This window comes from Sphaerodactylus townsendi, linkage group LG12, assembly GCF_021028975.2.
Source record: "Sphaerodactylus townsendi isolate TG3544 linkage group LG12, MPM_Stown_v2.3, whole genome shotgun sequence".
NCBI classification, from domain to species: domain Eukaryota; kingdom Metazoa; phylum Chordata; class Lepidosauria; order Squamata; family Sphaerodactylidae; genus Sphaerodactylus; species Sphaerodactylus townsendi.
In genome coordinates, this window is record NC_059436.1 from 26,850,700 (window position 1) to 26,867,523 (window position 16,824).

At 45.9% G+C, this 16,824-nt stretch overlaps 1 protein-coding gene across 1 annotated transcript; it reads right to left on the minus strand.

Annotated features, from left to right (window-relative positions):
* Positions 1-10,562: 10,562 nt before the first annotated feature.
* On the minus strand, positions 10,563-16,420 carry NKX6-3 (NK6 homeobox 3). Its single transcript, XM_048512115.1, has 3 exons — positions 15,923-16,420; positions 12,133-12,302; positions 10,563-10,787 (listed from the first exon to the last, which is right to left on the minus strand). The coding sequence occupies exons 1-3, from the start codon at positions 16,302-16,304 to the stop codon at positions 10,563-10,565; spliced, it is 777 nt and encodes a 258-aa protein (XP_048368072.1). The 5' UTR covers positions 16,305-16,420.
* Positions 16,421-16,824: the final 404 nt, after the last annotated feature.

Genomic DNA, 16,824 nt, shown 5'->3' on the forward strand with positions numbered 1-16,824 from the left:
AGAAAAGAACACTTCCCAAATCACTAGAGTACTTCTACAACAGAAAATTGAAATGTGGTAAACATGTACTCCAGAACATTTCAAGAGTTAGAAAATGTTTAACGGCTGGAAGTCTAGATGTACACCCTGGACAGTGACCAGCCTTTCAACCTACAGAAAGAACATGCCCTTCAAAATATGTGTGTTTTTTTTCCATCTGAATGCTACCGTGTTTCCCCGAAAATAAGACAGTGTCTTATATTAATTTTTGCTCCCAAAGATGCGCTATGTCTTATTTTCAAGGGATGTCTTATTTTTCTGTGTTCTGTTCGTCATGCATGCTTCCAAACAAAAACTTTGCTACGTCTTACTTTCAGGGAATGCCTTATATTTTGCACTTCAGCAAAACCTCTTCTACATCTTATTTTCAGGGGATGTCTTATATTCGGGGAAACAGGGTAGAAAAAATATAGGGAGTCACTCTTGGTGCCTAGGAATTAGCTGAATCTCTGGGAATGATTGTTGCCACAGGACCAAGGGAGAGACATGGTGACTCTGCCCTCTTATTCCCACAGCTAAGAGCAGCTCTTGACTCAGACGGCCTGGACTAGACCAATTTCATCAGATCTCAGAAGCTAAGTAGGATCATATTTGGATGGGAGACTACCAAGAAAGTCCAGAGTTGCTACACAGAGGAAAACAATGGCTAATCACTTCTTTTTGTCTCATGTCTTGAAGACCCTCCAGGGTCACCATAAGTCAGGTGCTACTTGAGAGCCTTTCCAGCACAAAAGTGCAAATAGGGAACCGTGGTGCCCCTGGACTGTTCAATAAGGAGACTTAATATTCAGACCGCAGCTTGGTCAAGACAGACAGTACCAACAGCATATTCTGCTCCAGAGTCTCCGTGCAAATCAGCACATCATCCAAGTAAACTACAACTCCTCTATATAAATGTTCATGCAATACCTCATTAATCAAGTTCATGAACACCCCTGATGCACCACTCAACTCGAAGGGCGTAACGAGTTACTCAAACAGGCCGAGTTGTGAATTGAAACTTGTCTTCCATTCATCACCTTTGCGGATTTTGACCCTATAATAAGCCTCTCTCAAGTCCAACTTGGTAAATACTTTCCCTTTAGCCAGACACGCCAACAAGTCCTTAATAAGTGGGCAGGGATAACTGTTAGTCATGGAGATGGCATTTAAACCCCGGTAATCCATGCACAATGGCAGGGTACCATCCTCCTTTTCTGAAAGAGTACAGGAGCTGCCATGGGGGAAGAGGTGGGTCGTATTAACATATGCCTCAAATTCTTGTCTAGGAATTCCTTGAGCACTTCCAACTATCTTGGGCTCATGGGGTATAACTTCCCCTCGGTAAGCTTCGCTCCCTTCCCCTGCTCAATTCCACAGTCTGACTTGTGATGGGGAGAGAGAGCGTCACACTCAATCTCGTTGGATACCTCCTTTAAATCATGGTACTCTCAGGATATGGTTTCAAGTTCCTCTGTAGTCAGCAGAGCCAGAATTGACTCTGAGGCTGGGGGACCCCACTCACCAGGGAAGACCCCACCCACCAGGATCTTCCAACAATGGATGTCACAAAAAGTAGAGGAAAATGCAACCATCCCCTGACTCCATTTAATGTCTGGATCACGTCTTGCCAGCCATGTCAGTCCCGGAACCAGTGAATACTTTGCCACTGTTGCCACTATAAATTGGATCCACTCTCAGCCAACACGGGCTCAATTACTTGAGACATGAGGGGCCCGGCCATCACCTGCCCACCCATCTGTTCGAACAAAATTGGGTGTTTCAGGTTCAGAAGATGTAAGCCCAGTCCTGTGGCTACTGCAGGGTTAATCAAGCAGCAACCACAGCAACATAGCCCGCAAAGTCACACAGGTCTCTTTCTGCGTACTCCGTAAGTTTAACTTGAGCAATAAAGGTCACCCGTGCCTTGCTTTCCTACCTGGTCTTTGATGCCATCTAGGTGAGGTTGGCCCACTTTCGCTGCAGCCAACTCCTCATCCATCAGGTCCTTGCCTGAGGTCTCACTCTCCAGTACAGAACCTGACATGGTGGTCCCCAAGGTAATCTGCAAGGTGGGTTCCACCCTCCTCCCAGTTGGCTTAGGCAGAGTCTTCTTCTTTTTCATCCCTTCCCCTGCACTCACATATACCTCATGGCTCCTCAGGCTTCTCCGGGAAAACGAGACTAAGAGACAAAAAATAATACCTGGGGGAGGAAGCAGTCCATGGAGAGAGAATCCCACTTCCCGCCTGGGAGACACGGCAGGATTGGGCCAGAACTGGGCAGATCATGACAGGAACCCAGTTTTGCTCCCTGAAACAGGGTATGGGTTGAAGGATTAAATTTCTTTTCCAGTTTCTGCATGGCCCAGTTCCTAACGGCAGCTGCAGAGACATGTGCATAGTTGACCTTTTACAGACTGCCCCCAAACCCTGATCTTTATTAGATGTGGGACAGAGTCCAGGCATAGGAATTTCTCTTTTGCTTATTTTAAAAGCCCCCAGTCTGTACTGGAGAGGGATTTCATCTGGTGGCCTAGAAAGTAGCAATGTTTATAAAATGCAAGCTCTGTACTTCTTTGTATTTATCCAACCAATGCTCTGGAGACAAGAATGTGTTAGTCTAGGGCAGAAGTGATATTACAACAGGCAGCAAGAGCAGGCCTAAGGAGACGCAGGAAGGTTGCTCTGGGCTGGGAGTGGGGAACAGTCCCAGTACACACAGAGCTCCCCACCCCCTTCATTAATTAATTGTTGTATGATGTCCCTTATCTCCCATTGATTTTCCTTGCTGGGACTCCGCAGCTCTGTTTGTTTCCAGCCAGCTGCCGCAGAGCTCTTGTCCCTCAAATCAAACTGGTTTTTCTCCTTTCTGCAGACCTACTTATGTAACTGTTGGTGGCTGATATTTTTCAAGGGACTTTTGAACATCGATTGCACAACGTTATTTCTATAACCAATGTATTAACGGTCACCATGTCCTCAGACAATGTTATCCTTATGACCTCAGATTCATTGGATGCATACATAAATGGCATCATGCCCAGCAGTGATCATTCGACCTAATTTGCATGCTGCTTTGTGGTTTTTCTAGACCTTAACTAGGCCCCAAACTAGATTTTGAGCATGCTGACGTACGTATTTTCTTTTAGAGCTGTCGGCCTCCATCTGGGCACTAGAGATCTCCCAAAATTCCAGTTGATCTCTGGACACAGTCATTAGTCCCCTGGAGAAAATGGCTTTAGAGGGTGGATTCAAGAATTGTTCCCTGCTACTCAAACCCCCCCTTCTCCAGTGTCCACCTCCAAATCTCCAGGAATTTCCTAACCTGGAGTTGGCAACTATGCCATCTAACATTTTATTTATTTGGTACATTTTAATCTCAGACTTTTCTCCAAGTTGGGATTTGCCACCTTTTCTTAGTGAGAGCTACTTCAGAATAATAGAAAAATATGCTGACTCAAAAATCTATTAAAGCCAGTGGTGGGATCCAAAAATTTTAGTAACAGGTTCCCATGGTGGTGGGGTTCAAACAGTGTAGCACCAATGGGGCTGGGCGGGGCACGACGGGGGGTGGTGGGGTGGGGCATTAATAATTTCTCTGTTACTGTTAAAAACTCTTACTGTAAAAAAAAGTTCCTAATTTCCAGGTGGTATCTTTCTGTCCATAATTTAAACTCATTATAGCAAGTCCTATCGTCTACTGCCAACAGAACAACTACTTCTCCTCTAATTGACTGCCTGTCAAATACTTAATACTTTCAAATACTTAATTTTGTTTCTAGAAATCAAAAGAAGGATACTTTCCTTAAACAAGGAACTTTACCATATTTCTGAAACATGTTTTTAAAACAGCCCAACAGGGAGAATTATCTCCTGTTTTCTACCTTCGCTAACCAGCCACATAGGAAACAACAGGACTTTATGATTTTTGGACCTAATGGAATTTCTAACGGAAAAGCAGACCCAATTAGTAACCCACTCTTGGCACACACAAATAATTAGTAACCCACTCTCGGGAACTGGTGAGAACCTGCTGGATCCCACCTCTGATTAAAGCCATAGAGTTTCAGGTGAATCCCAGAGCATCTTTCTTCCCGTTACCCAGACAGGAGTGACAGATTGGTATTGACAGACACCATTACGTTTGGCCCAATCCAAATCACAACTGCACACATATGCAATTTACTTTTCACAGATAGACAGAAATCTGTGACTTTCATCACAGTTGTTCTGGATCTCAGTGAACACTAAGGCAAGTGGAAGCTAGCATGTTGTCAAGAAACAGGTACTGGGGATCAAAGCACCGGACAACAAGCCATTGCTATGTTCATATCAGGAACTGTGTTCGATGTTCCCTTCCCAAATCTGGAAACTGGCAACCTGGTTCTAAAACTTTCAGAGTGATGTGGCTGACATTTCAAAGTTCCACTGCTCAGAGACAGGGCTCCAGCTCAGAAACTGCTGTTTAAAAAATAACCTGCTTCTTTCTACTGTCCATTGTCCTCATTTTTCTCCCTTTTCTCCTCCATAGTGATTAATGGCAAAACATGCTTTACTGTCTGAGGCTTCCAGGCACCAAATCAATCAGAAACTGTAGCGGTTCCACCCTGGCCAACTTATCGCCCTCACTAAGCCTTCAGAAAACAGAAACATAATTTAACATCAGTTTATGGACAGATATGGTTTAGAGCAGGGGTAGGGAACCTGCGGCTCTCCAGATGTTCAGGAACTACAATTCCCATCAGCCTCTGTCAGCATGGCCAATTGGCCATGCTGGCAGGGGCTGATGGGAATTGTAGTTCCTGAACATCTGGAGAGCCGCAGGTTCCCTACCCCTGGTTTAGAGGAATACTCCTTCTGTGCCCCTTGTCCAGGCTGTGCCCAATCCAATGTCAGTGCCCCTACCAACTGCCTTCCTATTCTAGTTGCAAAACTGCAAACAGGTTCTTCGCAAGGTTTGTTGCACTCACATACACTTTGTGGCTCCACGGGCAGGGCAGAAGTGTGAGCAAACACTCCACTGCTATTGACACACCATCAATCCTGTAGCCCTGACAACTCAATGGGTTTTTGCTGCTCACCCCAAGATAAATTGAGATTGATCAGGTGCTAATATGTTCCAGCAAGAGGCCCTAATGAGGGACTTTTGAACTGACACTTTGGGTGACTTTCACAGCCTGAAAGAAAAATCACTCTGTGCAGACTGTCTGGCAAAGGAAACCTGTCTCTTCTCGAGATTGCTGTTTGGGCTGCATGACCAGGTGGAAGGAAGTTCTTTCCAGGGACTCCACAAAGAATGGATTGATATCTGCCAATTTTTTTGTTATCGGCAGACAAGTGGAGCCAGTCGGATTGAGCCACACCAAAGGGTCTGACAGCAAAGGAAACCAGGACAGCCCCAAAATATTCAGTCAGAAAATCTAAATAACTTCTGTTTCCAGGGAATATGAGACCCAATCCACTGGGAAGTTCTCTTGTTCAAGGCCTACTGAAACAACCAGGAGCAACCACAACAGTGTCCTCCTCCATATTAAAAATATCAACAATGACAGGGAAAAGCGAAACCCCAAACTCTTCCCCATTTTTCACCATGTTTTTGTGAGGGATTAGACCACATTTCAAAATATAAGTATCCCCATTTTGATTTTTCTCCTCCTTTTGAGAAAAACAAACCTATGGCTTCACACCAGTTTCTCCTCATGCCAAATTTCCCACTTCAATGTTAGCACAATTTTCCATGACATTTTGGCATAGATCGGGTAAAAATTGCATAAAGCAGTTGACGCTATTGAATTTGAAACTGACAACTTGGAATAAAAGAGAACACATTCACTCATTACACGTCTATTTCAGTACCCATAATCTACACACATCACAACCGCTGGGTGAGATTGGAGGAAACTGAATCCACTGGAGTCAGCCCATATGGTACTCCAACTTTTATGGCAGGTTCTGCTCTATGATCTTTCTACGTTGCTTAAAGGCCCTTTATTTAAATTGGTGGCAAGTAGAATTGAAATGGAGGTTCTGCACATTACAATATCCCCAGTAAAAATCAGTAATGCAAGTCCCGACAGGCAAGATTTGGGGGTTGGGGGGGGTTGGGGGGGGTAAAAAAATCAACTACACTCAGCAAATGTCCCAAGTCGCTCTGCAAATGTCACTTCCGCTACTTCTAGCTGAACTGCTTAATTCATTTCTCCCTCTTCACTTGTGGGGCCCTGGCATTGCTGAACTGATTAATAATCTGTTTCTGTTCCTAAAATGTGGGGTCTTCACTACTTTTGCCTTTTCAGCAAAAGTAACTGTTTGTTTTATCTTTGTCATAACCATACCAATTATAAGTCGAAGATAACAATTTTAATAAAATAACGAAAACACTTGCAGCCAAAGAAAAAAGCAACATTTAAAGTCTCCCCTTTCTCACATTCCATTCAGGCATTCCAGGGCACTTGAATAAAAACAAAATAATTACATACAAGTATTAGAAGCCACTTTAAAGCAACCGAGGCAAAGATGATCGAAAAGAAGTCTGAATAACTGTTTTTCTCTTTGACTGCAAAGTGTGTTCATTCATATTTTTATTTTTCCTGGGTTATTTCCTTAAAAATTATTGTAATTGCACAATTATTATTGTCACAAAAATATACAAATCACTTCCATAGCTAATTAAAACAAGAGCAATTAAAGTCTTTCCCTCTCTAGAAAAAAAAGGGTCCTTCCAGGGTTATCTAGGGAGCCACAGCACCACAAGTGAACAGGAAATAGTTAAGTGCAAATAACTGGGAGCTACAAAACAATATGGACAAACAGAATGTAAAGGGACACTAGCTCCAGGACACAGTGAGAATGCACATGGGGATGTCTGGAGCTGCAGCTGCATTTTAAGTGAAACAATTTCCACAAATGAGTTCAGGAAAAAAAGATGACAATATGACAAAAGGCTTAACTTAAGCCATTGCATTCCTTCCCAAAATCAGGGCACCAAAACTGCATGGACTAATTCAAGTAATTTCATAATAAGTAGTTGGTATGAAACCAAATTTTGGTTCCCATTGACTGCGTACCTTCTTGAGCACTAAAGAAAGTTTGGTGGGGAACAGCATGGGCTGTACTCAAATAATGGCTCAGGGCTTGGAGACAGGGTGGCCTCACTCTACGACCAGGGACAGACAAAACAGAGGAGACCCGACTCTTCTGCATCCCACAAATGGCCCACACTGCAATTAGCTCTAGGCTTTGGCCTGAGCGCACTGCAGATCCCTCTAGAGCAATGAAAATAAAATCGGCCCTTTGATTGTTCCAGCTTTGGCGTTGGTCAGCTCCCTTTATTACACATCTGCAGATGGTGTGTGGAAATAGGCAGAGTTCCCAGACAATCAACCATCAAACTCAAACTGCTTAGCTTCAACAAGTTACCACAATGAGAAATACTTTAAACACTGAAATAAGAAGAAGAGTTTGGATTTATATCCCCCCTTTCTCTCCTGCAGGAGACTCAAAGGGGCTTACAATCTCCTTGCCCTTCCCCCCTCACAACAAACACCCTGTGAGGTAGGTGGGGCTGAGAGAGCTCTGAGAAGCTGTGACTAGCCCAAGGTCACCCAGCTGGCGTGTGTGGGAGTGTACAGGCTAATCTGAATTCCCCAGATAAGCCTCCACAGCTCAGGTGGCAGAGCTGGGAATCAAACTCGGTTCCTCCAGATTAGATACATGAGCTCTTAACCTCCTAAGCCACTGCTGCTCCTATAAATAAGAGGGTTGTTTTTTTTACAAAACAGGGAGTTTTAAGAGGGCACGGTATTTCAACCCTTTATTATCTGGAAACGAGCACTTGTTCCTTTTGCACTCCCTTCAAGGAAATTACAGTGGCCTCCTGCTACAGCAGGGCCCTTCTTATAATCTTACATAGCTAGAGAAAACAATAGCTTCTGAGAGTAGACTCTATATGGCATCACATCCCTATTGAGCATTCTCCCTTCCCCAAAAGGGCCCTCTTTTTGATGATTACTCTTATTCATACTCTTATTTTCATGTTAGCTCTTCCTCCTCTTTTTATCCCCACCCAGTCTACATGCCACAGCCTCGTGCCAGGGCCACTGTCATCAAACAGTTGACTCAGCCAAGACAGGCCAGACAATGGAGCAGTAGGCAGAGAATCTCCCTGTGCCTCAAACTCTCTTTATAGTCACCTGAGACATGATACATCTGAAAAATGTAATCTCAGAGTGCCTGAATCAGTATGTCAGGCACTCTTGGACTACTTTTCTCCGGATGCACTAAGATGTAGTGCCGTTAATGCATCAGAAAGAGTCTGAAGTACCAGCTGAGTTGAGGAGAGATTTTTGGCCCGGCAGGCAACATAGACAGGAGGAGGAAGAAAGTTTCTGTATCGGTTATATTATCTTTTCTCTTCCTCCTCTCTTCCCTACCGTCTGACTCCATGAACTCTAAACAAACATCCAGATACCAACATAACAAAAAAGTCAACTACCAGATGTGCTTTTGTTATAATGACATTAACAAAAAATGGCCTTTTAGCAGCCCCACACTTCAGCCAATATTTATTCTCTCTCTGCCCCCTCCCCAATTCCTTTCTGATCCCACCTCAGAAAAAGAACTGAGTCCAGATGCGCTTCAGGATTAGGACTTTTATTCAAGAATTTGTCTATGACCTGTATGAATGTAGACTGCATCGAACTGAAGATGCTCATTATTCCATGGGTATCCGACCCTCTTTAGGGTTGCCATACATACATATACACACAAACATTCCTTGACAGATATTCTGGGGCCTTCAGTAGCCACAAAGTTAAGGGAAACTGGATGGGCAGATCCAAAAGTTTGTTTGTCCAGTGGCAGGTGCTGGAGTGAATGTCTGCCAAGAAGCCACATGAACAGCTAGCTCCCACCAAGCCAAAAAATAAAAACAAACCCCCCTTCTCTAGAACTGAAGAATACTTAATGTGGCTGCTGGGCTAAATTGAATGGGAGGTGAACATCTTCAACCAGGAAGTTTACTTCAGAATATGTGGGAACCTGATGGTTAAAAAATCCTTTGTACATGTCCAGTGGCATTCTCTTCTTGTGGAACTTAGGGGGAAACCACTATACAGAGAGGAACATGAACCTGTTTTCCAGGTGGCTGGTGGGATGGAGTGTTCCAAACCCTTCCATGATGCTGCTTCTCTCCTTCCAGCTGTACCACAACATTTTAGTTTTTAAGTCCATGGACACTTTCAGTCTTTCCCAATACATTTCAAGCCATGTGACCCATTTTCAAGGTCAGCTTTAAAACTGGACAGCCTGAATTAAACCAGTAGAGGACAATGATGGGGAAATGGGAAAGGAAAAGGCAACAAGTACAAAGCTCCTAAGCAGCTTTGCCTAGAAATAGCTTCTCTTCGTGCTGATGCTTCTGTATTTTACCACATTTCTAACGTGGTAACAAAATAAGCCTGAAATGCTATATTCAAACTCCATAACAAACAAGCAAGCAAGCTACTGCTTCTTAAAAGGGATAGGTTTACTTATGTCAGCTTTGTATCTTGCAAAGAATACTGGGAATCTATAGTTTTGTGAGGATGCTAAGAATTTAATGAGCTGGAACCCCATCACAGAATCACGGTGTCCAGAATCCCTCTGGAAGATAGAGCAAGCTGTTTACATGTGTAATGTAGATGCACCAAAGAGCTGCCAGGATCTAAACACAATTCCCTTTAATCTGAAATTCTAACTGCCACCAGCTCTGTATCCCTGACTGGAGGGGAGTTAGGCTGTGTTTACTCAGTTACAACCGAAGCGAACTTGACATACATTCAGAGTAGCCGCAATTATGATTGCTATATAGGATCCAAAGTGGAACCCTGGTGCTGAAAGGTTTATGAATGCTGGCTCAATTGAGGCGTAACATGTAGTGTGGTGGCCTGTAAAATGTCCTATACATAAATATTCCTTTTCTTACCCCAGAGTGTGCTCTACCAGTCAGCCTCATTCATCCTGAAATGGGGAAAGCTGACTACAGAGGGTGCCTATTGGCTAGTACTCTTTACATCACCACCACGCCTTCCCCTCCCTCAGAAATAGTTTTGCAATTGGTCTTAAAACGTTTTGCAGTTTTATTTTTGATCAAGGGAAGGGTGAATGACATATATATTTATAAATGCTGACTGAAAACACTGTGGACAACCTGTCTTTAGTATGAGGAGAGACGGGACTGACAGCGGACTTGCTGGAGTATATGTGTAAGGCAAGTGGCCAGAATTACACGACGCCCAAAGGACCTGCTGTGCCCCCATTAAAACATTCCCTCTGTCTTCACTCTGTGACCTGCATGCAATCCAACTGGGAGCTGACAAACATAATTGGGAGCTGATACCTCTTCTTAGCTCCTCCTCCCTTCAAGGCAGGCCTCTCAAGGAGCCCAGGCTACCTCAGCCCTCTCCTCCCCACCCTCATCACGAACTCCTCAAGTCCAGCTTACCGATCCAGCCTCCACCCACTTTGGGCTACAGGTGCCTCCCCTCCCAGCAAAGGACGCCCTCAGCCACTGTGAGAACTGAGGCCTATGACAGAAAAGGCCGCCCGATGTTTGCGCAAGAGGAGGCGGATCTTCTCATCATCCAAGTCAGGGTCCAAGGGTTTGTTGTACTCGTCATCCTCGTCAGAGATGGAGCGTTCGCCTGATCCAGCCCCTGCCCGGGGAGAGGACGATGGCTCCAGGGCGCTCTTCTTCCTCCATTTGGTGCGTCGGTTCTGGAACCACACCTGGGAAGGAGGTGATGGTATGTGGATGGTCAGCGATACCCAGTGCAAAGAGGTTCAAGATGCCAATTTTTCATCCTGGCAGGACTGGTACCTGTAAGGTTTTTTCCCCTTCAGGCAAATAGCAATTCTAAGACTGAGTTGGAATAATTAAAATCAGAATCTGGAACTAGGGAATGAGTTAAAAATGACCCAGGACTACGAGTCAATTTTCCCCTGCAGGTTTTTTTTTTAATTTCTGGAAAGCGTAACATCTCATCTTACAGAGCAGAGGAACAGGCAACAGGAGAAGCAGGCAGCTATAGCCTCTGTCAATACCGTAGGCAGGCATTTGACACTTGGTACTTCTGTCCAAGTGTGGTGCAAACTGTCACTGCCCCAGGCTGATCACCCATGGAATGCTCCCATGCTGGATGGCACAGAATATGTACCCTGCTAGTAGATCTCTCTGGCAGATCCCTCACAGTTCATGTGGACAAGATTGCACAGATGCTTACAAGTTCTCTTTAGCCCGAGTCTGCAACTAGTTTTCCTGGCCGGTCACTTCAGCATGGGATTGAGGAGTGTCAGGTTGGCATGGCAACCATCTCTCCCCCTGTGGCCCTACCCGACATTTGTGTTCAGCAGAGGCAAACCTACTTGTGGTCCCTGGCCCCTCAACAATGCCGCTAGCCTCCACTCAGGCCAGGGCTTTTACTGCCTTGGCCCCTGCCTGGTGGAACATTCTTCCTTCAGCCATCAGGGCCCTGTGGGACCTTGGACAGGGCCTGTAAAATGGGACCTTGGACAGGGCCTGTAAAACGGAGTTGTTCCACTGGGCTTTTGGGGAGACAAGCCACTGATTGGCCATCCCCAGCCATTCCCTGTATACCATCTTAACTGGTTGCCATTGTTGTACCTAGTCCCCTCCCAGGGGGGTAGGAGGCCTTTACCTCTGAGCTGCCATCTGTGGTTAGGTTTTTTGTTGTTATGATGTTATGTTTAAACATTTTGGTTTTAATTTCTTCTTGTAATTCTATGTCTTTTAATGGGTTTTATCTTTGTATACCTCCCAGAGCCCTTCAGGGGTGGGCGGCATATTAAATTTAACAAATACATAAATACTATCAAATTGCCCCCTAACAGTGGTTTGCTGTTAAGTTCAATTGCCCCTTCTTCCGATGACTCTTTTGCCTCTTTGGTTGTAGCACTTCTTAAAGGCAAATTTGGCCCAAAGGCTTCATGTTCCCAACCTACAGATCTTCAGGCAGATCTTCCCTTGGCTATCAGCACTAAGTACAGCTCCTGATGCCTGACTCAAAGGCTAGGGGATCAACTACGGTATTGTGCCTAGGTATTGGAGACTCACCTTCACCTGGGATTCACTCATGCCAAGGGAATATGCCAGTCGTGCCCTCTCAGGCCCAGCCAAGTATTTGGTCTGCTCAAAGGTTTTCTCCAGTGCAAAGATCTGGTGGCCTGTGAAGGTTGGCCGCGTGTGCTTCTTCTTGTGAAGGCCGTCCCCCATGTGCCCTGTAGCTGTGCAGAGGGAGAGGGGCAGCATGGTCACTGACTGGCACCCAGCAGGCATAGAGCGATGTATTTCTTAATGGTGACCCAATGGCTGAGTGGTTCTCCACAGACCTCCCAACAGACAAGGCAGTCCCTTCACCCCGGCTTCTCACACTCACTGCCATCTCCAGCACTAGATTGTTTTTTTGTCCCCACAGCAGCAAAGATGCTTTTAAGAAAATGCACAAGCTCACATTGGTGTTTTGGGCCTTGTTCTTACAAGTAACTAGTGGCCCTCTAGAATAGCTGCCCACCAGGAACTTTACCAGTATGTTAAAGGGTCAATCCTCTCCTGTTAGTTTCCTGTGTGCAGAGAGTTGATTATATGAAAGAATATTTAATTGTGTGGCCCCTTGACTCTTGCAGTCTGAGGTGATCCAGTCAAGAAACAGGTTTACCATCACATCTGTCGTTTGAGAGGCTTCAAGTGGTTTCCAGCAATTACATTTGTAGAGTATTGTTGAAGGCTTTCACGGCCAGATTCAACTGGTTTTTGTGGGTTTTCCGGGCTGTGTGGTCGTGGTCTGGTGGAAGTCACACTTCTCTCTGCGATACACCTCTGAAGATGCCGACCACAGATGCAGGCGAAATGTCTACCAGACCACAGCCACACAGTCTAGAAAACCCACAGTAACCAATACATTTGCAGAGATTACGCAGGATTAACGCCAGGGTTTCTGCACAAAATACACAAAGTGTAAATGACAGAAGCACATCCTTAAAATCCACAGACAAATGCCTGGAAGCCCTGCTTCCCAAACAACAGGTGTGTGACTGTTATTCACACGTCATACGACAACTATGGAAAACACGCACCAAACATGATATCCATATAAAGTGAGGGGCCGCGTTTAGAGACCTCCTGATCTATGCCAGGATATCTACAACTATTCGTTACCCAAGGACCCTGTATTTTTTTACAACAGCAACATGGGGGTTGCTTGCTATGGTTTTAATCTACTGCATTGTAATAGAACATTTACAGGTCTGGTACCACATAGCAGGGCCAACAGGACAAGTCCTTCCCACCCAATTATTATTTCTGATCTGTGTCAAGTCATAACGGGATGGGAAGGACCACACGACTGGTCCTTGCCCAATGGATGCCTAGGCCTTTTAGCATCACAGCAGTACTGTGAGATGAAGCCACAGAAAAGTAACCTCTGTAGCCATTCACGTCATGTACAATGGGTACTCGGGCTGAGAAAGGTGACCCCCACGCACCATTTCTTCCTCCACTGAGAGTCACCTGCCACTTTCCCCAGCTCCATTTTTATTTGTTTTTTTGACAAACTGAAATTTTGCAAGCAAAGCTTTTCCTGACAAGCAATCAGCATTATGGAGGAAACACTCAACCTGCTTCATTTCTGTGAAGGATGAGAGCCCGGGTGCCAGGTATGGATACAAAAGGGGGGGGGGGGAGGACACAACTGTGAATGAGAGAGGTAGTGTAGGCTGGCTGCCGTAACCCACTTTTATCACCCTGTTTCAACCCACTGCAGCTGTGCATCGTCACCAAGACTCGGAGATCCGAAATAGACATGATGGCATCAGACATCTCAGTCATTCCCATGCCTCATAGACAACTAAAGTTCAGTTTTGGCTTTCCAGTGCCAGAACGCCAGCATCATTATTATCTGCTAAGAGACTGAGCTTTGCAACTAAGAGCTAAGAGTTGTAGCTGAGATTGAGCTTAAATCTCACCTCTTGAAAGGGATATACCCTTTTTCAGAAGGCTGTGGTACCAGTGGTAGAGCACTTACGTTGCATGCGGTTAGTCCCTGGTTCAACCCCTGGCATCCCTGTCAAAACATCACTACTAGTGACAAGGAGAACTTCTTGAGTTAAAGCTAGATGGGCCGAAAGTCTGATCCCATTTCAGGCAGCTTCAAAATCCTCAAGTATGGGGAGCTGAAGCCTTCCTTATCCTCCACACACACACCCAAGCGCCCCAGGCACTCGCCTTCTAATTCAGGTGGTTAAGTCACAAAGACTTCTGCTCCACTTAACAACGCACCCCCTCGCATGGCAAAATCATACCCAGGGCCCCTTCCCTTGCACATGGACACGGCCAAATAAATGGAGCTGCCCTGTCACATCTAGTGTGGCCCTGAAACCCTGTTGTGGGGCAGCTTTTTATGTGTCCTTTTCAATAGCACTGACTGTTAACAGACCATAGACTCCCTGTCACTTTCTACCTCAGTGACAATTCCACTGACTAACATTTCAGCATGTCAGGCTGATGGGAAAGGAACACAAACAGGATCAGGGGAAGAAGGGTGATGACCCTATGCTTTTGAACACCCTGGCTATAGGAAAGGGCACTCCTGTACCCCACAGTGTGTTTCCCAACCTGGTGATGTCCGTAGGATGGAAATCCAGGCCATGCCAATGCAATCTGGGCAGTGGGATTGTGGCAATCTGTGTGGGTGGTGTCACCCAGGGCCCTCTCCCCTGCGTCTCTGCCTGTCTCATCCTGGGTGGCTGTTGCCTCTCGCACAGTTCTTTTATTGGGCCCCATATCAGCAGCCCCCGGCTACCTGGCGCCGCCAGTCATTCCAAGGAGCACTTCTGTGGTAGCTGTCAACAAAGTTTGCTTGACTCCAGCAACCACTCCCATTCATTGCGGAAAAGAGCACAGACGAAGGGCTGAGAATTCACACACCTCCTCTGGGCAATTGTGCTTGAAATCAAACTAACTTTTTGGGGGGTATTTGGGCAATTTCTTTTTTGTTTTTTGGGGAAAAAGCAGAGACATGCCATACATAGCTTTAGAGTATTTGGGAACCAAGCCCTTCAACTTGGATGATCTGCCACAATTATAGTAGCTACCAGTGGTTAGCTTAAACTTGGCAGCAGCTCTGTACATGCTCAAGGGCATGTAGCTTTTGCCCTCGTTCAATTTCATTGCTCTTCCCTGCTGCTAAAAATGATGGTGCATTTCTAAACTGAGTACCAATCTAAACACACAATAGGTTTAGAAGAGTATAACTCAATTTAAGTTTGCATTGTTAATTGCATTGTTAAATTTGCTTCCTCGGAGCAGTGACCTGTTCTGTCACCAGGTCCACTGATGGCAGGATGGAAATATGATCATATTAACACTATTTCCACCACTTTCCTCTCTTCAAATCCCTCCTTAGCAAACCCATTGCTTCTGTGAAATCCTGAATGTGACACCCCTCTAATTCTCATTCTCATTTACTGTGGCAAATCCTGCCTTTGCCTATTTGTCCTGATATCCCGACTCTTCCCCTTCACTCACTCTGTTGCAATTCACACACCCACACACACTGTTGCAATTCACACTGTAAGCTCATTGGGGCAGAGAGCCATTTGTAGTACTCTGAAAAACACCATGAACATTAATGGTGCAACCCCCCCCCCCCCCCATAATTTCTTTGTATTTTTAAATCTCAGCATTGAAAACAGCTTCCAGGACCAAACCATGGCTCAGATTATGCCTTTTACTACAGAAAGCAAAAGTTTCCCCTGCAAAAAGAAAAAAAGAAAAGAGGAGTTGATGGTCACATCCTACACCTTGCATGCCCCCTAACAATGGCCCCCACACCTGGCTGGTTACTTACGGTTGCTACATGGCCGACCGCCGTGCCAGTCCTGTCCTGTGCCTGCCCAATAGCTCCTGCCTCGGGCTGAGTAATCACTCCCTGCTTTGGAGAAGTTCCCCACTTGGGACCCGTAGTACATACTCTGAGTGCCCAGTCCATTGAATCCGCCAACATGGGAGTACCCAGAGAGGAGGCTGCTGTTCGGTGCAACCACGGGTCTGCTTAGGATGTCGCTGATGCCGTGCGGCGTGCCGGCCGCCAGCTGGGCGCTGAGTCCCGGCGCATTGAGCTTGTAGAAGGAGTTTTGCACAGAATACTGGCACATGGGGGCTTTCACCTCTGCGAAAGGGGGCAGAGACGGGTTGTTGAGTAGGAAGGTTCCCTGCAGGTTGGAGTCCATGGTTTTGCTGCTTGCTGGGTGACAGTCAGAAAGGGTGTCCAACCACACAGCCTCTAGACTTCCAAGGGTGCACTGCACAGAAACAGTGCCATCACTGCAAAAACCGAGGGGGTCCTCTTGCCAGTCTTGGCTGACAGCACCTTTGCCAGTGCCCAGGTAGCTGGTACCCTCAAGCTGTGCTGTTCGCCAAGATAGCTGTAGCTCAAGCCCATCGGACGTGTGGCATGCAGGCCCCCATGAGTCCAGAGATTCTGAAACCAAGACTGACTGGCCACCAAGTTTAACTTCAAGAGAAGCTACCTTTCTTCCGATAAAATATGGGGCTTATTAGAATACCAGGCTTCAATTGGTTGATGTGCTGGGTCCCCCAGCTCTCATTGGGCTGGCCAAGGGCAGGACCTGGATTGGCTGTTTCTAAACAAATTACCCTTTGAGAGATCGACGGTCAACACCAGAACCTTAACGCTTGGATAAGCTGCTAGAGTGGAGGGGTGGGGGAGGCAGAGCCTGCCTGCGCCTT

Excerpts from the sequence above, each read along its gene's own strand:
- NKX6-3 (XM_048512115.1), bottom strand. The coding sequence starts at position 16,304 with ATGGACTCCAACCTGCAGGGAACCTTCCTACTCAACAACCCGTCTCTG. Across the intron at positions 12,303-15,922 it reads CGGTCGGCCATGTAGCAACC|CTACAGGGCACATGGGGGAC; the intron begins GTAAGTAACCAG and ends CCCTCTGCACAG. Across the intron at positions 10,788-12,132 it reads TGAGTGAATCCCAGGTGAAG|GTGTGGTTCCAGAACCGACG; the intron begins GTGAGTCTCCAA and ends CCTCCTTCCCAG.